Here is a 23001-nt window from a genome sequence, read left to right as displayed (position 1 = left end):
CTGTATCATCATTATCTATCTGTTGGATCACAAGAGCATCACATTTCGTCTTGACTGCAGATACATTTTCATTACAAGGTCAAGGGAGGGGAGGGAATTTTTTCCTTTAAAAGAAACAGAACTCAAGTGAGGAGGATAAGGAAAGCCTACAAGCTGTTTTTGGATCAGGCTTCTGCTCTGTAGCAAGGAGCTTTGTTGTACATCTGCAATCTATACACAATTCCAGGGTGTTTTTTTTTTTAAAAAAAATAAAAAAAAAAAAAATGGAAAGGAAAAGCCTTCATTCAGAAAGTTTGATAATGATAATAGTTTTCAGAAGTCTGAAAAACTTTTTGGAGAGCTAACCTGTCTTCTGTGAAAAGCTATGGTATCAGAGTGAAAAAGCACATATTATTGTTTCTTAGCTTCAGAAGGCCATAACTTTGGATAAGAAATAACTGTGAAACCCTTAGAGCACAGACTGAGAAAAGATTTGCATGTTTGTGTGTGTTTGCTTAGCTTGTTAGGCTATGTCTTTGATACACAAGAGAATGCATCTATCAAATATTTTTCCTTACTTCCTTACATTTTCTTCACCAAATTTCACTACCATATTCCCACTCAAAGGGAACTCTGAAGCCAAAAATCAGCCAGTGTTTCATTTTTTAACATGAGTCAGCACCTGAAGGCAGGTCAACCTTCATGCAGATGGCTGTATCCTTGTAAATCATGGAGCTTTTAGCCTCTATCTCTTGGCCTTAGATGGGGAGCATGGAGTGAGAGAGATTATTCTAGATGGCAAAAAAGGCACAGACAGAAGCAAAGAGGATAAAAACCGTTAAAGACAAACTCAGAAAGTGGGTTTCCCCAGCAGATTTTGGTGGGTTTAAAATTCTGAACTGGTTCTTCCAGGAAAAGAGAAATTGTTTTATCCCTTTCAGCTTACTAGGTGCACAATCCTTTACTCCCACTTTTCAAGTTTCAAACAAGTACGGAGGTCTGCCAGGAGCCAGCTTAGCAGGGAACATGGAAGGCACGTCAGTCTGGGTAAGCCATGGTACGCAAAGGGATGGTGCAGCACAGCAGCACAGCCCCAGCCCTGCTAACTAGTCTCCCCCTTACAGATGAGCCAAGGTGGGACCCCTCGAGTCCCTCTGCACAAGCAGCTACGTTGTGTCCCTGAGGAGGTTTCAAGCTAAGTCAGTGGACATCTGTGGTCACTCGAAATGTTCCACAGCGCCTATTTTTTGTGAGCGGTTTCGATATCAGTAGCCATTTTGGCTGCTACTCTCAGAACAAAATGAGTTTCTTGGGTTCGAGGAAATCTCTCTCTAAGACGAGTTTACGCTTCTGTGCAGGCTGAAGCTGGTTCAGTAGAGCGTGCTGGCTGCTGCTCAGGAGTGTGCTGGGGCTCGCAGCGCACGGGCAGTTTCTGGTGACCTGCCACTGCATGCTGACATTCGTGGTTGTTATTGTCATTCTCACCAGGAAGTGACAGATACTTGTGTAAGGTGCCAGGTCATTAAGTAACTCTGGCTTGGTTCAGTACCTTCGTTTTTATGCTGTAGTGGTTGGATACTGTTACAGGAAAAAGGTTTCTTATGAATTAATGGCATTGAAACAGAACCCTATAAAGGAACTGTAATACACTGCACAACTGCCCGTTTCCTTTTCCTTTTTTTTTAAGTCTGAGTCCTGCTGATCCTTCAACACTTCAGGTTTTGTTCAAGCTCACATAAGTTACTACGTGTAGAACTATAAACTAGAAATGGTGATATCTGCGCATAATGACTATTTAAATAGCCGAAGTAATTACAAAGTTTTTATTCAAGAATCATATCTTTCCATATAAGATAATATATTCTGGCTGTAGAATTCAAAAGATAACAATAGAAGTTTTTCTGCTTTATAGTTGCTTCTGTTTCAGGAATATCAATGAGATAATTCTTAAGAGTTTGTATGATATTAAAAGCCTGCCATTTTTAAAACACAGATCAGGCTCTGAGTTGATCAAGCTGAGCACTTCTAGCATCTGGTTGCTGAAGTGAGAGTAGGAACAGTTTTGAGCATGTTTGGACTGAGGAAGAATGTTTGGAGATGAAACAGGAGCTGTCACAGATTTTTAGGCTGGTGTGGAAAGAGTTAACCTAGCAAAGTTTTAATGAGGGCAGAAATCCAGCTCTGCAGTTGGTAGGTCTAGTCTAACATTTCATCTCCTGCTTATTGTAGACTGGATTCAGTCAGCCTCTTCAGGTGGAGTCATTGCCACTGCTCCTTTTCATTCAGAGGTACCTTCAGTTTACATCCTAGATAACCTGCAGCTTCTCAAAATGTGTAATTAAATGGTGCTTATGTCTCTCCCAGAGGCCTGATAAATATCAGGGGAAAAATGGTCGCTGCACCTAGCCTCTAACAAAAATGATAGCAAAAATTTATAAAAAACAAGGGAAAGAAGTTTTTTTTCTTAAAAATGTATTACTTTTGCAAAATAAGTGAGTGGCATACTTTACTGGCATGACACAAAATACGAGTAAAGTTTATCTGAGCAGTTGCAATCACTGAAATAGGAGTAGGTGTGTCTAGTGGTACTGTATCTTGGCTTTTTTTAATATTGTTCACTTGAAAATTTGCAGCATTCAAAAGAAGATACTAAATTTTTCATCTGTTTGTTGGGTTAGAGAGTAAGTCCTGTTTGGTTCTCCAACAGTTTTAATTACAGCTGAGTGAAATTTTTCATGTGAAACTTTTTTCAAGATGAATTCAGACTTAGAACTTTAAAACGTTTCATACATACAAATCAGTTTCATAACTTGCTTTGAAATCACTATAAACTTCTTTAGTTACAAAATTGCACAATATCTTTTCAAACAAAAATTTGATTTTGGCAGTTGAAATAACTACTTTGAAAGTCCCACCTCCTCTTCCTTTTTAAAATTGCAAACCATGAAAATCAAAAGGAGATGTACAGGCTTTGTAAAATGAAACTTGCTAAAGGAGCTGATTTACGTTCATTACAAATTATAATGTTGTCTTGAGAAATTTGAAGTAGCCATGAACTGGAAACTGATTTGTTACCAGTTTTGCTGTTCTGCACCGTGCTGTTTCTTGAGCCCCTTGATAGCCTTAGTGCATTGCTTATTATGCTTTTGAGCAGACATTTTTCAACTCGCATGTAGTTGATAACACTATTTTTGTTTCTGCTTTCACTGAATTGATGAAAAGGTTTAAAAGTCATAGTTACTGTCTTAGGTATTGGAGAATTGTGGGAACTGCTTATTCAGAGCAAGAATTTCAGCTAATGGATTTCAGAAGGCTTGAGCTGGAAATAATATCATTACACACATTCATATCCCTTGAGGATTTGACCATCAGATCCAGTCATTAAACAGATCTTAATATATTTATCCTGCCTATGTCAGAACTTGAATTGAAAATCAATTTGGGTAAATTAAGCTATTATTTTTTTTTTCAGTTATCAAAAGCTACCTTTCATTTAGCACAAGGTGTCTAAAAAGAGAACAGCTAGAGCAGTCATCCACTCTGAAACCTGACTTGATGAAAATGACATGATGGAGGCTTCCATCATGATGTTGATTCATAGATTTCCAGATCAGACATACTGACTTCAGGATTAAAACAAGATAGTTTGGACTTTTTTCTTCTCTTATTCTCCCTTAATTTGCCAGTCTAGGAAACTCAGCAAAAAGTCTGAAAATCTGACTGGATTGTTCTGCGTTAACCTCATTACAAATCTGAGATACAAATGACTGGCACTGAAATTGGAATTTGGGAAGGGGCAGGATCTTCTAATACACGTATGATGTATTTAATCATAATGTTTTACTTCAAATATAAGTAGTATTTAAGATCATTCGTGTGTCTTCATGCCACTTAAGCTCACGGTTGAAATGGTTTTCTGCCAAGGTCATGAAGATCTTGTGTTTAGTATTTATGCTATTTGTACTCAAGTCTTAGTTAACTCTACTGATAAATGGTTAAAGAGAAGATCCTTTTATGTGAGTCTCCTGATTCCCATTTCTGTCCTTTACTGGGGCTCTGCAGGTGTGTTTCACATTCATGAGCATCTGAAACATGTCTTTGAGTTTTGCTGCTTTTCTAGCAAGTATCCTTTCTTGGATCAAATCCATTAGTTCATTTCCCTTGAGCTTCTCTTTCAAATGCAGCAGGATAATGTTTAATTTTAGGGAAAAACTATTTTAAGCAGAACAGGTTTCACGATTCCTAAAATAGTTTTTGTTCAAGGTATTTTTTGTAAAAATATTTCTGACATGACTGAATGGCTGGACTGTATTTTGGAAACAGTGACATTTCCACATGGTCTCTTTTATAGGCTATGTATGTGTAATCAGTTGCTGCTTTTATAAACGGCATGCAATGCACAGGAGAGTGAGCTCGCACATCCTTTTCTGTTCATGCACACTGGCCTGTGGACTATAAATGGAACAAAGGATGAACTTCAATGGGCACTTGCCACTTTGCAAGATAAATATGTGTTGATGAGTTAGAACTTTGTTGATATGCCTGAAGTAGTTTAAATAAAGGCTGTGCCACATATATTTTTCTTGTTATTTTTAGAAGTCCAGCTCCAGCGCGACCTGAAACTACGCCATCAACTGGCCCTACAGAAAAGCAGGAGATTAAAGTTTCTCGTGTGAGGAAGTTAACGAGGCAGTACAGTTTGTGAGTAACATACAGCACTATCTTTCTGGTTTTGCCTACTACAGCTGAAAATGAAAGGGAATGCTAATTATTGCTCTAGCTATGCCTTCTGAAAGGCACGAGTGCAATTACATGATAATGATCTTATATTGATACCGTTCCTTTCATCACTGAGAATCTGTAAGCTTTTAATACAAAATGAATTTGCCATCCTTATGCAGTTGCTAACCCTCAGAATTGCAGGCCTTCTGCCTTTTTCTGAGCTTATAGGTTAGGAATTAAAAATATAATATCTTTTCCACACAAAATGTCAAAGACCTGGTGTGAGCTGGAGCAAGCTGCTCTGCCTGCTTCATTACAAGCCCATTTGCAAAATGAGGAAAACTGTCCTTCATTGTTGGGTGGTCAAACCATGCTGTCAGCTGTTCCCTCTCAGAAAGCACACCCTCTCTCTCTCTCCCTCTCTTTCTCTGATTTTGTCACAAGCAGAAATTGCTGAGCTTTCTATGGCTACAGCCAGCAAAGTTAGGTCCCTTAGTCCTGGCAGGAGTGATCTGTGCCTATAGGGCTTTGGCATCCCATTTACACATAATTCATCCAATCTGAGAGTCTCTAGAAATGGGAGGTGCTGAAGAGGCAGGGAAATAGCTTGTTGATTTGACCTTTATATGAAAGAACAGACAAGGCCACCAGAAACTAGGGAAAAAAGGGACAATGTCAGCATAAACTTAGTAGTACAAGAACACCAACACCATAATGAAGAAAAAAAATATGCATGCTTTCTATGTGGAATGGCAACTGTTAGTCCCTCCAGCAATTTAACATTCTAGTGTCACTATAGATATAGCAACATTAGCAGAAGTTTTCCTTCTCTCCAAAAGGATTCCAATAAATATCAATATGTAGTCATTTTCTATCGCACTGTTAAGAACTCTGGCGTTTGTTATGGACAAGAAGTAAGAATCCATATCACAAAAGCTAAAAAATCATTAAGAAGAAACAGAAGAATGAATCAGATTGAAACTAGGAGGAATATGAGCAATTAGCCAAACTGGTATTTGTTCAAGAGACCAAGACTGGCATATGGGAACACACAGCCACAGCGTGGCCAGCAGGCTACATAACATGTTCTCTTTTGCTATGATACATCAACCAGTATGGTTTGAAAGTGAGATAGGAGATGGGAATTGACAATTCAAGCTGGGAGGAGAACCCAGCTTGCCTTGCTGCCTGTTAATCCTGAAGGTAATATGTGACAGAGAACTTTGCAGCATTTGGTAGGAGCTGTTTCCCAAGGCCTGAATGAAGCCTGCTCACTCACTCTGCCCAGCATAGCTAGCTCAGACAGCCGTGTGCTTTTCTTGGATCATAGAATCATAGAATCATAAAATCATAGAATCATAGAATGGTTTGAGTTGGAAAAGACCTCATAGATCATCTAGTTCCAACCGCCCTGCCATGGGCAGGGAAACCCTCCACTACACCAGGTTGCCCAAAGCCTCATCCAACCTGGCCTTCAACACTTCCAGGGATGGGGCATCTACAACTTCTCTGGGCAACCTGTTCCAGTGCCTCACCACCCTCTAAGTGAAAAATTTCTTCCTTATATCTGATCTAAATCTGCCTTCTTTCAGTTTAAAGCCATTGCCCCTTGTCCTGTCACTACATGCCCTTGTAAAAAGTCCCTCTCCAGCTTTCCTGTCTGCCCCCTTTAAGTACTGGAAGGCTGCAATAAGATCACCCCGGAGCCTTCTCTTCTCCAGGCTGAACAGCCCCAACTCTCTCAGCCTGTCTTCATAGCAGAGGTGTTCCAGCCCTCGGATCATCTTCGTGGCCCTCCTCTGGACCCACTCCAGCAGTTCCATGTCCTTCTTATGTTGGGGACTCCAGAGCTGAATTCAGTACTGCAGGTGGGGTTTCACAAGAGCAGAGTAGAGGGGCAGAATCACCTCCCTCGACCTGCTTGCCACGCTTCTTTTGATGCAGCTCAGGATACGGTTGGCTTTCTGGACTGCAAGCGCACATTGCCGGCTCATGTTGAGCTTCTCATCCACCAGCACTCCCAAGTCCTTTTCCTCAGGGCTGCTCTCAATCCATTCTCTGCCCAGCCTGTACTTGTGCATGGGATTGCCCCGACCCACGTGCAGGACCTTGCACTTGGCCTTGTTGAACTTCATGAGGTTCTCACAGGCCCACCTCTCAAGTCTGTCAAAGTTCCTCTGGATGGCATCCCTTCCCTGCAGCATGTCCAAAACACCACACAACTTGGTGTCATCTGCAAACTTGCTGAGGGTGCACTCGATCCCACTGTCCATGTCTCCAACAAAGATGTTAAATAGCACTGGCCCCTGTACTGACCCCTGAGGAACACCACTCGTCACTGGCCTCCACTTGGACATTGAACCGTTGACCACAACTCTTTGAGTGTGACCATCCAGCCAATTCCTTATCCACTGAGTGGTCCATCCATCAAAACCATGTCTTTCCAGTTTAGAGACAGGGATGTCGTGTGGGACAGTATCAAAGGCTTTGGACAAGTCCAGGAGGACGATGTCAGTTGCTCTTCCCCTATCCATCAATGCTGTAACCTCATCATAGAAGGCCACCAAATTAGTCAGGCAGGATTTGCCCTTAGTGAAGCCATGTTGGCTGCCACCAATCACCTCCTTATTTTCTATGTGCCTTAGCATAGTCTCCAGGAGGATCTGCTCCATGATCTTGCCGGGCACAGAGGTGAGACTGACGGGCCTGTAGTTCCCTGGGTCTTCTTTGTTTCCCTTTTTAAAGATGGGGGCTATGTTTCCCCTTTTCCAGTCAGTGGGAACTTCACCAGACTGCCACGACTTCTGAAATATGATGGATATTGGCTTAGCAACTTCATCTGCCAGTTCCCTCAGGACCCGCGGATGCACCTCATCAGGTCCCATGGACTTGTCCACCTTCAGGTTCTTTAGAAGGTCTCAAACCTGATCTCCTACAGTGGGCAGTTTTTCATTCTCCCAGTCTCTGCCTTTGCCTTCTGTGACTTGGGCTGTGCAGCTGGAGCTCTTGCCAGTGAAGACTGAGGCAAAGAAGTCATTGAGAACCTCAGCCTTCTCCATATCCCGGGTAGCCAGGTCCCCCGTTTTCTTCCGGAAAGGGCCTACATTTTCCCTAGGTCTCTTTTTATCACTAACATATCTATAGAAGTTTTTCTTGTTGCCCTTGATGTCCCTGTCCAGATTTAACTCTATCAGGGCTTCAGCTTTCCTCAGCTGATCTCTGGTTGCTTGGACAATTGCTCTGTATTCTTCCCAGGCTACCTGTCCTTGCTTCCACCCTCTGTAGGTCTTCTTTTTGTATCTGAGCTGGTCCAGGAACTCTTTGTTCATCCATGCAGGCCTCCTGGTGTTCCTACCTGACTTTCTTTTTGTTGGGATGCACCACTCCTGAGCTCGGAGGAGGTGATCCTTGAGTATTAACCAGCTTTCTTGGGCCCCTCTTCCTGCCAGGGCTTCATCCCATTGTACTCTACCGAGGAGATCCCTGAAGAGGTCCCTGAAGAGTCTGAGACACCACTTCTACTACCTCTTATTCTAAAAGCCAGGGGAAGGAAATCTGCATGTTTCTAGATGCATCTGGTTATTCAGATTTTTGTGTAATGCAGGGACTTGTAGATAGCAGTCAACAAAGGAAAAGTCTGTGACACTGGGAGGACCAATTATCTGATGCTCTTCATGTGGTAGGTAATGAACAGGACACAGTGGCTGATCCCATTCTTTGAGCACACTGATGTGTAACGACAGGCAAGAAATTCATGTCCTATTGCAAGTGTAGTCACAGGTTTTGTTCGCATACTTGGAAAAGTTTTTGAATTAAGTTTTAACCTAGACAGGTTGTTAAACTTGGTCCTCAAATACTGCTACATGGCAAACAAAGAGAACAGTGTTATGCTAGGTAGACAATTTTAATGTAAGGGTACCTTGGTGATGTTATGTATGCAGAAGCAGAACATTTCCGGTGGGACCATCAAAGTAAGGAAGTAGGATAAGTTAGTGTTGAAGATAGGAAGGCTAGTAAGAAATCAATTTTTAAGAATCTGGGTGAAAAAAATTGCTCTAGATCAGTTGGGGCTGGAAAGGGTGTGTTTACCAGTAAATAGGTGACAACCAAAGGCGAGGTGTAGGTACCAGGACATGGAATAATGAAAATAAGTACTTCAGAAGTTCATCCCTGAAGCAGAATCAGCTATTCCTACATCATTCTTGTCTGAGAAAGTGTTTAGCCAACCTGTTCTTAATGAGCAAAGAGAAAACCTTTGAGCCAGAGACTGAACACCTCCCTTTTCTTTACGTGAACAGTCAGCAAGTCCCCCAGAGCTGCTGAGCACCTGCAGAACACGTGGCCCCACACCTGAGAACAGTGCTGAGGAAATCAGGAGAGGGGAAATGAGTGAGGTTGTCCTAGAGAGAAGGGAAAGGATGCAAGGGGGTACTGAGAGTAACAATATCATGGAGATTTCAGTAGTGTCTGAGAAGAGCAGAACTTGGGAAGGCAAGAGCTGTAGTGACAAATAATGCAGCAGGAGGCAAGCGGAATGGAAGGGAAACTAGAGGCAGGGTTATGTGGTGGAAAAGGCAAAGGTGTTATTATATACATAGAGAGAAGCAACATATAAACATTATATTTTTTTTTTAAATATTTATGTATCCAGGAGTGAATCCTTAGTTTTTGGTTGGTGAGTTTTTGAGGAACCAGTTTTGAGCATGCCTTGCCTCCCCGCGGGTTTTCAGTTGTCCAGTGTTAGGCATGAGGAACAGCACCTCAAGTGCACATAAACACATCTAACCGCAGGTGTCACCCGTGCTATGGCTGTGTAGGGCTGAAGACTCCACAGTTAAAAATATGGATATTTATTTATTTATTTATTTATTTATTTATTTTAAGACCCAGATTCTATTCAATTTAAATTGTCTTGTGCCTGGACTGCAAATATGGTAAATGCCAAGAAATAGTGAAGAAGTGTTGTGAAGGGAATACAGTGAAGAAACCCAGTTCTCAGGCTTGTAGCTTGCATGCTAATAGCTTGATGACTGATAAGGCTGGACCTTAACCCTTAGCTTTTGTTCCCAGACACTAAGAAGCCTTTCTGAACTGGCAAGTTCTCGACAATTTTCCACTTCCTTGTATGCAACAGAGCAGCTTTACCCAGCAAGGATGGGGAGGGTGCCAGTGTATTCCTGCTGAGAGTGGGGAGCAAGGACTGAGAAAATGTCAGCTACATGTTTCTGAAAGAGAGATTAACTAGGTCAACAGCCCAACTCTGACTTGTTGCATTAATAAAACATCTATTGAACAGGTCCAAAAGATTTTGCATTTTCTTTCCAGCATAAAAACAGTGTATTGTACATGCTCTGGTGCTGAATTCTGTCCTTAACCAGAAGAATTTTTAATTCTTCATGAAGCATGGAAAAGATAACATTAATCACCATAGATTTATATCATAATAAGAAAACATTGTTATCAGCCAAACAACCCACCATAAGTCTGTGTACCCTGTATGTCATGTGGTTTTGAAGTACTGTGTTGCCCAGGCATGCTGCCTTCAAGTAGCACTAAACAAAGTACAGTTCTGTTCTGGAAGTGTCTGTCAAACTGGCATGGCAGGTGTCTGTGCACTGTGACTACCGAATTGGTAGTTACAATTGGTGCCATTTTATGAGTAGAAGTATTTTTTCTCATAATTTTTCCATGTGCTTTAAACTGTCAAGGTGTAGTCTTTCCTTTTCACCCAGCATTCCCAGTTATAAAGGTTCTGTAGGCCAAATTGTGACTCTGTTTACCTCTGTACAATTGCAATCAGCAATTGGAAACATCCTGGCTTAGAGCTGACTGATCCCAATGATTTGTAGTCAATGAGGCTCTGCAAAAGTAAATGAAAGTATAATATTCTCTACTGGCTTTCATTTAGTAGTAATCCCAGGTGAGATGGAAAGAGAGTCCAAGGGAAGCATGCAACCTGATTTTAAATAAAATTTTTTCGCTATATTCCCCAGAATAAATGGGACAGGGAAAAGATACCATCACAACAATATTTCTAAAAAGCTTCTTTTTTGAATCAATCAAAGTCCTTTAAAAACAGTTTGAAAACAATAGCACAGACTAGCTGTGTAATGAGTGTCAAATCTCTCGTTGGTCTAAAGCCAACGAAGCAGTTGGCCCCATGGATGCATCTAACCAGATCTGTTCTTATCAATGCAGTCAGCCTCTGTAGAAAGAATAAACATTAGAGTAATATCAAATCAGTTCATTTATTCCTCTATACATACTCCATAGAAACACTACTTGCACATCATACTCACAAGATTTCCATTTGCAGATGAGAGTTACCTAGACAATTGACTTTTGAGGCATCTTTAAAGCTTAAATAATCTAATTTATTTGAAAAGTTAGCTGCATTACAGATGGAAGAGTAAACAGAACTTCACTTCAAAGCACTACAGCTGACATACAGGTTTCCAGTGCCTCTTCCAGCACAAGTACAGTCGAAGTCCAGTGACATTTTCTAATGAGAAGATCTGTGTGCTTTTATGAACTGCAGTGATGAAGATGACCTTCCTCCAGCACTGGCAGCAGCAGCAGCAGCATCAACACCTGTGTCTTCAGCATCTCCTGGGTCACAGAAGACGTGTACACCGCAGACGTCAGAAGGACAAACACAGGTTTCGCCTGGTGGCAAGGTAATATGCAAAGAGATGAGGTTATGTCAGTTTGGAGAGTGTTCAGGAAGGGTAGGAAGGAGTTACAGATAACATGTTTTCCTTAGATGAACTAATTCTACATTTTGGAGTAGTTTTTAATGCAGAGTTATAGTGATATGTTCGACCTGTTGTGTAAGGAAATATTTAGAGCCTGCTCCAAGACTCAACTGAAATCAATAATAGTTTTTCATCAGCATTAGGGGGCAGTGGGTCAGCATTAAATGAATATTTGTCTTGATTTCAAAGGTGCATAATTTTGTTGTCTGTCTTTCCTGAGTAGCCATACTTAAAAAACATGGTGTGAAATTTGACATCCATTTGGCAATCTGTGCTTTACAGAATTTTTTTAAAAAAAAAAAAAAGCGACTACAGAAATTAAATGTGTTTTTTTCAATGCTGGGTTTCTTCTTGCCTTTAGAGTTCCACAGATGCTGGAAGTACATTTGCTTTGGAGCCAGGTGACCTCCTGATGGATTTCACAGAGGCCACACCTATGGTAAATAGTTTCAATTTGCAACCAGGAAAATGTAAAAGTTTTCAGTAATTTGTCTGCAGCTAAAATGAATAGGATACTACGCAGTGTGCTGGATAAAATAGGAATAGGAATAAAGTAAGTTTCCTTGATATTTGGTGATCCTGAGCATCCGTCAAACTCAGCTCAGCATCTCTGAAAATCAGTCCTCACAAACAAATACTATGGCTGAGCTTTTGAATGCGATTCTTTATTGTTGAATGACTTTTCTTTTCTCTCTCCTACCTGGGTATCTTTACACCTTGCTGCACTGGTTTCACAAGCTGCTTTGTCTCTTTAACAAGAGTGATCTCAGGCTTTAACTTCAGATTTCCAGCAGATTACTTGAAGGATCACAGTATAGTTCTTGACTTTCTCCAACCCATTCTGCATTGCAAATAGCTCTAATGCTGGATAGCTCCTCTGCTGTCCAAAGCTGTTTTGCTGTCTTATAGAAATCATGTTTAAAACATATGAAAAGCACGACAGAGGCAGCACTACATTTTGGCATAAACATTTTTGTGTTAAAGTACACCTGGTCTGGGCATTGCTTTAGCTACATGGTTAGGTCTTTGTTTACAGTATTGGATAGGTGCTGGGGGAGGTGCATTTTGCTTCGGAGACAGAACGGTACCGGTCTGTAAATAACTGCTTGTGTTACAATGCCTTGTTACCACTGGATGAGGATGTGGCTTCCTCTGCAAGTCTGGTGAAGCCTTGTCCGTCCGCAGCCCCTCTCTGCCTGCAGAAAGGATGCGAATATTCAGCCGCAGCTTTTTGACTTCAGAGGCACATTGAGGTGGGCACAGGGTGTACCATGCCTAGACACTTGCTGTTGTGGATGGAAAGACAGGTTTGATGCAGAGGACTGGGCAGGAGCTAAGGAGCAGCTGAGACTGTCACCAATATACTGCAGTTTGGGAATGGACAGTGGCCCTAGAAGGATAGAGAGATCTGCATAGCTGTTCTCTCTCATGCAGCTTCCAGCCTGTAGGATTGTTTCTTCATAAAGTGCTTGAGGACACTTGATGATCTCTCTATAGCCTCAGGAGGCTCAAAAAGAATGTTCTTCATCTGCCATCAAAGTGCTATCAGCACCCATCCTATTCCTGCTGACCCCCTTCTTATCTTTACCCTTCAACCTGGCTTGGCTGAACAGTCATTGTGCCCCAAGACTTTTATAGTGCAAATGTTGAACCTCTGAAATGCAGCAAATTGAAATTTAAGGGGCCCTCTAGCTCCTTGAGCCCCTAGGTCTCCTTGGTGAGAGAACTGTTCCAGCACTAGCATCTGCAATGAGAGTGCAGTGCTTACTGCTCCTACACTCACCGTATAGGAGGGACCTGCTTTTGCACTTCAAAATACTATTGCAGACTGAGGAGCATCTACAGAAATGAGAAGGAACCTCCTTGAAATGCTGGATGATGAAACTATTCCATTCCAGAAAGTGATGGGAAGAGATGTATTTGAAGCTGAACGCACATGCACCCCTCCCCTGCCCCTGTACATTTCTAGGGGAAGCGAAAATTAAAAGGGAGCAAAGGAAAGACTGAAAGAGGTGCAGATTTCTGTAGCCTTTGTCTGTAGCTTGGGTTGACAAGACACAGGCAGACTGGAACTGAAACTGGAACTACGTGAAAGGAGGTTGTAGTGAGTTGGGTGTTGGTCTCTTCCCAAGTAACAAGTGTTAGGATGAGAGGAAGCAGCCTCAAGTTGTGCCAAGGGAGGTTTAGACTGAATATTAGGAGAAAATTCTTCACCGAAAGGGTTATCTAGCACTGGAGCAGCCTGCCCAGGGAAGTGGTTGTGTCACCATTCCTGGAGGTATTTAAAAGAGGTGTAGATGTGGTGCTTAAGGACAGGGTTTAGTGGTGGACTTGACAGTGTTAGGTTAACAGTTGGACTCAATGATCTTAAGAGTCTTTTCCAACTTAAATGATTCTCTGAGCCTCTATAGGTTAGGTTGTCCTTCTCTGTATTAGTAGCATGTTTGTGGCTAAACTGTAAGTAATTATCCTGTGGAGTTTACTAATAGATTTCTTATTCTAAAAAAAATTATACCGTATCTTACTAAATTAATCAGAATTTTTAAAAATGGGTCATGGAGACTTTAGCAACTGAGCTGCTGTGGATAACATAGGTTTCGTTTTTTGTTTTCATTTAATAGAAGTCAGCATTACACACTTTTTCTTTTCCAGCTGAGGATAGAGGGGTTTTTCCCTAAATATTTTACCCAGTCATGCTTTCCCCTTTCCTACCCGACCATCCAGTGACATGATTTATCACGCTGTATGTTCATAAACTAACCTTCCATGACTTTCTTAGTTTTAATATTTTGGAGAGCATGTACTGCACAGCATCAATCAACCCTTTTTGTTTTGTTTAACGTCTGTAAAGGTCAACTTGTTCTCTACAGAGCAGTTATTGTTTACAGACCTTTCTCTGCAGTTTCACTGGCTACAGGCTGCTCTCAATTGAGGTTTGAATGAAAAGTTTACTCTTCAAAGGGAGAGGCTCCAAACAAAAGCAAGCTAAGGGGAAATGCGTAACTTTGAGCCAGTTTGATCGTTTAATAATTCTGTTGTGATAACATCTGCTGTCATTTGAGGGTTAAAAGACATGTAAAGCTTACAGTTGTGTTAGTATCCAGTCAGTGGTAGTGTGCTGGTTTTGCATGCTATGACCTGGCCCTTGGGAAGTTGCTTGTTAAATGCACCCATTTGTTTCACGTTTAGTGACAGGTACAATATCTAAAGGAGTAATTCATGCTGCCTAATTCCAGGTATTTGCCTGAGGTGATAGGGTTGGAAGTTCGGTTCCGACATAGTCAGGGGGTTTCCTGCAGAGGGTTATTCTAACCGTTGTCTTCTCTTTGTTATCTGGACTAGGGGAACTAAGGCACTTAAATTGGACATGTAAAATCAACTTTCTTATTTTGGCCATGATATATGCTGCCAAACTTCCCCAGTTCACTGGAAAGCTGTTAATTTGAAGCAGTTTCAGACATACTCCGTTCTCTTGTATAACATTACTGGCAGAGAGTGATTAATAGTCACTGATTCAGCTGCATGATCTTCGTTGTTCAGTGTCTAATCATTGATGCTTCTTGATGGCCTTGGGTTTTATCCATGTTTTGCTGCTGTTGCCCATACAGTGTAAGCTTTAACACATGCTGAGAGTTACAGTTAGAAGTGGAGCTCACTAAACCAAATGAACTTATAAAAATGTAAGGATTAGTGAATGGATTGGATTAAGAGAATTCATCCAGGCTGCCATGCAGGGATCAGAGCAAATTTGTCTACTCTATGAGCCTGGAGAAGCAACTGTGATGTATACAAGAACCAGCTGAGCTCTAACAGTCACTTAGTCATCAATACTTAGACTGCTGATAACAGCAGGGCAATGGTGAGGCAGACTGATCTCAGGAAATCATTTTGCAGGAGAAATAATGCACATTTACTAATGCAGATTGCCTAGAAGGAAAGGTATCCTTTTGTGCTCTGTACTCCTCAAACGGTGTGATTTATGTACGCTTCTATTAATTTTTCAAGTAAATCCTACAATTAATTGATTACAATGCATTACATGCTGTCCTTAGAATCATTATATCATGTGCAGAAGAAAATCCCTATATATACCACTTCGTTCTGACTTTAAGCACTGTACCTGACTTGTATGTAAACGAGATTCAATCCCTTCTGCTTCTATGTTTCAGAGAAGAGCTGTATTTTTGGAAAAAATACAGCATTATATATGAAGAATTCTAGTATCACATCATGAGCATCTTTATTGGGGTTTATTAAAATTAGTTTTATCACTGTAGTAGGCTCCTTCTGCCACCAGTCTCTCTCTCTCCCTGCCTGCTCCCCCTGCCCCCCAACAGCTTTTGTGGAACTGGAAATCAAAGCTTGAGCTTCAAGCTCTTCTGTTCCAGCTTACAATCGGTATGATTTGTGACACGGGTATGAATGCAGAGCTTTCTTGTTTTGTTACAGAAAGCTCCGTCCTAAGACCCTGAATGAATGTAACAGCTGCTATGCCATGCTAACAAATACCTTCCCAACCGAGAGAGAAAGACAATGTACGCAAACTTTAGTTTGCCCTAGTGCAGCAGGACAAAATAAATAAGAATTAGCAGTCTTACGCACAAAATGTAGCTATTCCTAGATTTGAACCAAGGTTTATAATGCAAGGTGGATGGGCTCGGACTAAATCACGATCACATCTGAAGAGACGTTCTTATTTCGTACTCTATCAAGAGAATAAATTTCTAGGGCTTCACCTGCCATCTATTGGTGGAAAACAGTAAGTAGAAAGCTAATTGCCTCTCGAAAACTTGAGATACAAGACTTAAAAGGTATAAACTACAAGTATGATAGTTTAAAAATTAAATATAAATGGCCTTCAGTGTAAAACTAGGTATTTTTATTTAGGATGAGTTGGAAACAAATATTTTTATTTCAGTAATAACGTTACTAGTGTAAGCAATCCTATTTGTTGAAAATTATCTCACTGAGTCTCACTGAGGGGTAGTGAATAGAGGAGAATGAGAAGAATCTTCTCATTCCATTCCCATTTAATATTTGTTATATTGATAAAGAAGAGTTGATGGGATTTTTAGTTGCTAAATTTTTATCGCAATTTTTCAAGGTTGCAATAAGCCAAATAACAGAGTGGGAAATGAGTTCAGTATTTCTTGCCTTCATTTTGAAGACCTTTTCACTTACTGTGCAAAGCAATTTTTCAGTGGAAGACAGGCAAACAAATCAAACTCTCATAGCTGCATAACCAGTTCTTTTGGCATTGAATTCTAAAGAAAAGCAGCTATAATGTAATTCAAGACTAATATTAGGTAAGAGCATTAGATAGCATGTATCTACCATCTATACTGGCTGAAAGTATAGATGCAGTATCTCTGCATGCCCTAGAGGTCTTTAAAACATCTCAGTCAGAGATAAATTTATAAATGCTGTATTTATGGTGAACTACATACTGAAGATAAAATAGGTCTTCTCAAAAAACTTAGGAAGGCTGTGTGATATATTTCAGAATTAGAAGCTTTCTACTTTTACATCTTCATAAAAAAAAAACCAACAAAACAACAAACATTTCTTAGTACAAGAAGAATTGGAAGCAATAAATATAACCTGTATTCAAAGGAGAATGTTAAAAAATTCTGTTTTTCTAAGCCGGCCTCTCAATTAACAGTGTTTGCCCGTTCAAGCTTACCTGCAAAGGCCAATTATGAGCAAAAAAATTTGCACAAAGCAGCAGTTTGTCTGTTATATGAGCAGTTATACATACAAATAAGAACCCAAAGTAAGCAACATGTTAAAGTACATTTATTCCAAATTTCAAGTTCATGCCCTTTAAGTCCATATTAAACTAACAAGAAAAAAGGAGCAATTGCTAAAGCAAACAACTTTAATACAAAAACTTGTAATAACAGGCAATAGATCTAGTTCCATGGGAACTCGAGGAATACTTAAATTTACTGATATTGCAAAGGACCTTTTTTCTGCTGCAAGAAAAGGGCATCAACTAGGTAAGAATACAAGTCAAAGGGGTGCACTGTAATTGAGTACAAGACATTTGACTGGAGGTTTGCAGAAAGCACGCAGTGCTGCATGCAGTGCAAGGCTCCTGGGAGCACACAGGCAAGCAAATCAAGAAATTGAAACTACCTGAGCATCGTTTAAGTTATGTAAAGCATGCTAATAACTCGAGAGAAGACTTAGCACATTTTTAAAAACAATCATGCCACTTGGGCAGCCAGAATAACGGGTGAATATGTTTTGGTTTGGATTTTCACGGTCCCTGAGGGCTAATTCTTACAGTCTGCACTCTAAAGCACTCTAAATAGGACTTGCAACTAATATGTAGCTCTGCATGTTCAAGCATGAGGCTTTACTGGTGGATGCCAGTCTCATAGACAGTCAATCGAATTACTAATATGCAAAATAACTGAGTGTCTGGGAATGCAGTCAGGCTCAGAGACTGCCTGTTGGATCTTAGTTTAACATTCACTAAAATGATGTAAAACTCTTTGACTGCTACCCAGCTATTTGGGGATTCGATCCCATTCATCTGTTACGGAAGGACACACAGAGTCAGTGAAGAAACAAAATGATGGAACGCTAAAAGATGAACTGCAAACATCTAGATTTACTTTTTATTTCACCTCTACTCTAAGAGATTTAAATTCATTGGTTCAATGAATGTTTTTTCCCCATTACGTGTATGCTGAGCAGAAGAACAACTCTGTGCACTCTGTAAATGTATGACAGATGATTCAACACTTCCCTATTTCTTTAACTAATTGAAAGTGAATTCTGCAAGAAATAAAAAGATCTGCAAGGTGAAATCCATTGCTGACTTTGCACCAGTGGACACTGTGATAAATTGGACACGATGTGTACATGAGCAAGAAAAGGTACCAAGAAGAGGGGAATGTGTTAAGTGGAAAAAAGCTCGGGCGTGGTGCTGCACTGTGCCTACTTTGTATCTTCTAATTCACTACTTTAAAATACTGAATGACCCACTGGTGAACTTTTTGTAAAAACTTGAGATGAAGATAAGGGTGGAACATCAGAAGGTAGTTTGGATCAAGAGGATGTAAGCTTTTACCTGGAGAAGTGACAAAATCTGCCACATAAAATTACTTTTAGTCATCTCTATACATTTTAAGATGTTCTCTTAACTGCTCTCTGGCATTCCATGTGCCTGCCCCGTGGCTGTAGGAATTATAAAATAAGCAAAGGCTTATCTATAAATCTAATTTCTGCCAGATCATACAAGCAGAACTTAAAGCTTTGGTTGGACTCCATAGCAGGCCTGCCACATGGTGGAAGTTCATTTGAGAAGACATTTGCTCCAGAAGACTAGTGGGTCATCTACTGCCTGTGTGCCTGCAGGGAGATACAGTCAGGAAAATAGCTCAGAGAATTGCTAGTGGTCTGTAACTAAAGTCTGTGAGATTATTTGTCCTGTGGTGGGATGTTTGCTTTGCCTATATGGTGGGTGGTTTGACAGCCTTTTATAGACTTATCTATGAAGCTGGCAGATGGAGTTTGTGGTGTCACAGCTGTACACAAAGGTCTTTCTGTAGACGGGTGCTGGATGGTTTCGTTTGTCCCACTTTCCTTAGTGGGGCTGTGACAGGCGCTAGATCAGCTCATTGATCCAGCTGAACACTAACCCCACAAACAAAATGATTTAGCTTTAGGTCAAATCATCTGTTTGACAGATGCTTCTGAGGACTGTGGGAGCGATAAAGTACCATTTGCATGCAGTGTAGTTTCTGGAGTAGTACTCCAAATGGGACTACTGTGGCTGTCGAAGTTACTTTAAAATGAAGTTTGATCAGTTTATGAGAGGGAGTCTGGGATGTGCTTGACTGCAATAACAGTGACTTGAGGCCAATTGACAGGCAAGATCCAAGGGAGACGGCTCCCTAACAATGCAGAGCATCTGAAACTGCCAAACACCATAGACAGGGCAGTGCAAGACTGTCTGCATGCTTCTCTTTTTATGTAATTAGCACAATAACCGTTTTTAGTCCAAAGCTTCTCTAAGTGCCTCTGAAGTGATATAGATTGCTACCACTTCAGCAGCAGTCAGGAAAATCAGAAAACTTGAGGATCATAAACATTGTTGTAGCTTAAAAAAAAAGAGAAGAAGAAAATGCTACCTGCAACCCCTTTATCCTGCCTCCCCATCAAAAGCACGGTCGTTTCATGACAGTAACGGCTTTCTCTTTTGCTTGAACTCAACATCAGAATAAGTGAAGGGGATCAAGTTAATGCAAGCAAAAAGCTTTTAAACTGGCTCATATCTACCTCCTGCTCCAAGCTGAGAAGGCAAATCTTTTAGAGCCTGCATATTGTTGTAAATCACGTCTGATATGTTCAATCATACTTTTGCTTAATATGTTTTTTTTAATTTCAGATTATTGCTTTACTTTTGAAGTGAATGTGTTTCATGTCCTTAGCAGCAGTAAGAAAGCGTAACATCTGCCTAGGAAAAATAAAAATGAACAATAGATAGACAGGGCTTTTCAGACACAGAGCATCAACTTTTGGATGTACTGGCTGAGCTTCCTTTTCCACTCTACAGTAATCTGTGTAATAGAAAAATGTTCAGCTTCTGTGCAAAAGCCTACTTGAAACTAGGTATATCTTTTTATGTTTGCTTTCAATGAGACAAGTCTAGTGATGAAGCTATTGTGTCTCAAAGTCTTTTGATAAAGGCGTATTATTCACCTTTCCTTTGGCCTGAGAAGTACATAATTCCTTTTGTCTCAGCAGCTGTGAAGTTCAGAATCTCTCTTCCTCACTGAGATTAGTGACAATTACATTGAGACTTCAGTGAGTAACTATTGTGTGTTTGTTTTCTTTCCAACCCACTAATGAATTGATATATGTGTAATTCTAATTCACATTTTTCCAGTGTGATAGCAAGTGTGATGCTAACTGCTTGGCTGTTCTGTGGAATTTCAATTGAATGCCTCCAGGCTCCCACAGAAAATGGAAACATCTGCTTTCTGAGCTGTTTTTTGACTGGCTGGGTGACTCAACTTGTAAAACCAGCAAAAAGAGCAAGTAAACTTTCTTTTTATTTGCCACTCAATTTAGTAATCAGAACTGATAGGAAATTTGTTTTTACTTCTTTGATTAAAGTAAAATCTAGTTGTCAATATTTTCTTTCAAAAGCCTGCATTTTGGAAAACATCCTGAACCAAATGTCAGAGAGTGATAAGAAGGGTAGAGAGAAGGATCAAGCCAGTTTGAAATGTTTTTGGTTTAGCAGTTGTGAAGTGTTTAAGTTTGTTAATTTCAATGAACTCATGTTTCCAACCAAAACATAATTTCTAAGCTAGGCACTAAAACCTCCTCTGAAATAAAACCATTTTTAATCACTATTTTTTTAAGTATAGAAAAAATTGAATCAGCACCAATTCTTTTGTAGCACATTCAGTTTAAATGAATAGGCATTTTCTGATGAAAATTCCTAAGCAGTTCCAATAGCACTCTGTTCTGATGAATCCCCAGCAGTACCTAAGTGTCCATCGACTTTCTCTTGAGGCCCATCTACTGATTTGTCCTCTACTTTCTACTGTTACTCACAACAGTGGGAAAACCCCCTTGCGAGGTATATTATCTATTTAATTTGTTGTAGTCTGTCTACTAGCAAGCAAAACCAAAACAGAGACCCAGTCATTAGCTTGTGAGATTTATATCAGGATGGATCTTTTGCTTAGTACAAGTCTTATAACTCGGAGGAGTGGCAGCAGTAGTAATAGCCAGTAAGTTGAACTGATAAATTGAAGTTTGCAGAAATCTCAGCATGTCTGTGGCAATCTCACAGTTTCTGTACCTTGTCCCAGATATTGTAGATCATAGAGGAAAATTGTAATTCAATCATGGAAGGAAGAAAACAGCAGTTGCTTAATTCCAGCTGATCAACTATCATGTTAACCGGATTAAAAACCACTGAACTCAGTAGAAAGAGTCCTCTTCTGTTCGTTACCCCTTGTATCACCCTCTGAAAAACAAAACGCTAAACTGTTTTGGGCTGAGGAAGAAAATTTCTACGGAGGTAGATGTCCTGAACATACAAGTTAAATCTGATGACTAGAAAACAGTTCTTACATACTTCTTCTTGGAACCTGGCCATGAAACCACTGCTATGGAAGAACTGTGGATTTATGGCTTGTTTTATGATATGACATTCATCTCATGTTCAGCAACCCAAGACTGAACCCCCCTTCTTGGATGAACAGCCAGTGAGGTCAAGAAAGTGAACCTCTACAAAACTCGTTTAGCAAGTTAATGTCATTTATTGTTTCTCTGCCAAAAAGTTGGCTGGAGTCTTGCAAGTGCTTTGATGCTGTGGAACGTCACCTAGCCACTTTGGGCAAAAGGCCAGATATTACCAAGATGGATTTTGATGAAGGAGCTGCCCATGCCATCTGGCACACACACCAAGCCATGTGCACATGCTCTGCTGAGAACTCTGTTGGCAGTGCTGGAGATGGGAAATCATGTGCCAAGTACAGTGGGCTTCTGACCACCTGAATTTGTGCACAATTTGGCACTCGTACTGCATCCAAGTTGAGCAAACTGTCAAAATCAATAACCGTGAAGCTCAAGTGCTCGCATCCAGATAGAACCCATGTGTTTGCATTGGTGGCTGAGCTGCCCAGACGTCAGACAAAGCTTGCTCTCTTCAAAATGTCTGTGGTCAACAAATTCCATGTTTCTGTGTGCCTCTAAAATTATTTTGTCCTTCAGATTTCTCCTATCTTGCTGCTAGCAGTTTGGAAAAAGGGTTGAAGAAACTATGCTTTCTCCTTTCTCCCTCACCAAGAGCAGGGGCACTGAGGCAGTGTGAGTAAAGGCTTTTCTTCACATCTACAGTGTGGTTGAAATGGGCATATTCTGCACCAAGAAACAGTTAGCTCCCAAGCTTACAGAGAGCACACTCTTAAGAGCAGCAGGCACAGGATTACAAAAAAAACCCCAACAACCCAAAACCAAAAAAACAACAACAAATCAGAATGACCCGCCCCAAGGAAACAGTATCCCAGGCCTCAGCTTCCAGCTATCCTAGAGCTCCTGGGGAGAAAGTTAAAGTAAGCGCTGTAAGCCTCCTCATTGTTCCCCAGTTATGACGTTGACAGGACCACTTTCTGCTCCTCTTACATTTTAGGAAGACTTCAGGGTTTTTCTGAATTGAAGGAGTTAACTATGATCTTCCCAGGAACCATAACATCAGCAGAGGTTGCCAGATAACAGTGTGTTTTGGCCTCCTCCATCACCACATGGTGCTGGGAAGGGGCCTCGGAGGCAGTGGTGCTGGAAACATGCCTCGCAGGAAATCCTCAGCTCCCAGTCTGGCTCCCCTGCAAGCTCCTGCTGGGATGGGCAGGAAGTTACTGGCTGGAGACCCAGATCTGCCTGTGACATTTTATTCACAATATATTTCTTCGCCCAAAGAAGTGCCACAAGCAGACCTCCAGGGAGAGGAATGTCGTTGTTTGGCCTGTCTCCCATTTCCCTTTTCTTTTCCCATTCACTGCAGCATTATAAT

The 23001-nt window shown here is 40.8% G+C and overlaps 1 protein-coding gene across 1 annotated transcript in view; it reads left to right on the top strand.

The window, feature by feature from the left end:
* Positions 1–23001, top strand: part of EPB41L4B (erythrocyte membrane protein band 4.1 like 4B) — a 183343-nt gene that overhangs the window by 145350 nt on the left and 14992 nt on the right. The window contains exons 20-22 of the mRNA XM_086609114.1: positions 4576–4680; positions 11240–11378; positions 11818–11895. Of these exons, the coding sequence (XP_086465240.1) occupies positions 4576–4680; positions 11240–11378; positions 11818–11895 (322 nt within the window). The remainder of the gene's footprint in view (positions 1–4575; positions 4681–11239; positions 11379–11817; positions 11896–23001) is intronic.

Source organism: Tauraco erythrolophus, chromosome 3, assembly GCF_009769465.1.
Source record: "Tauraco erythrolophus isolate bTauEry1 chromosome 3, bTauEry1.pri, whole genome shotgun sequence".
Classification (NCBI taxonomy): Eukaryota; Metazoa; Chordata; class Aves; order Musophagiformes; family Musophagidae; genus Tauraco; species Tauraco erythrolophus.
This window is presented reverse-complemented; position numbering and strand designations above follow the sequence as displayed.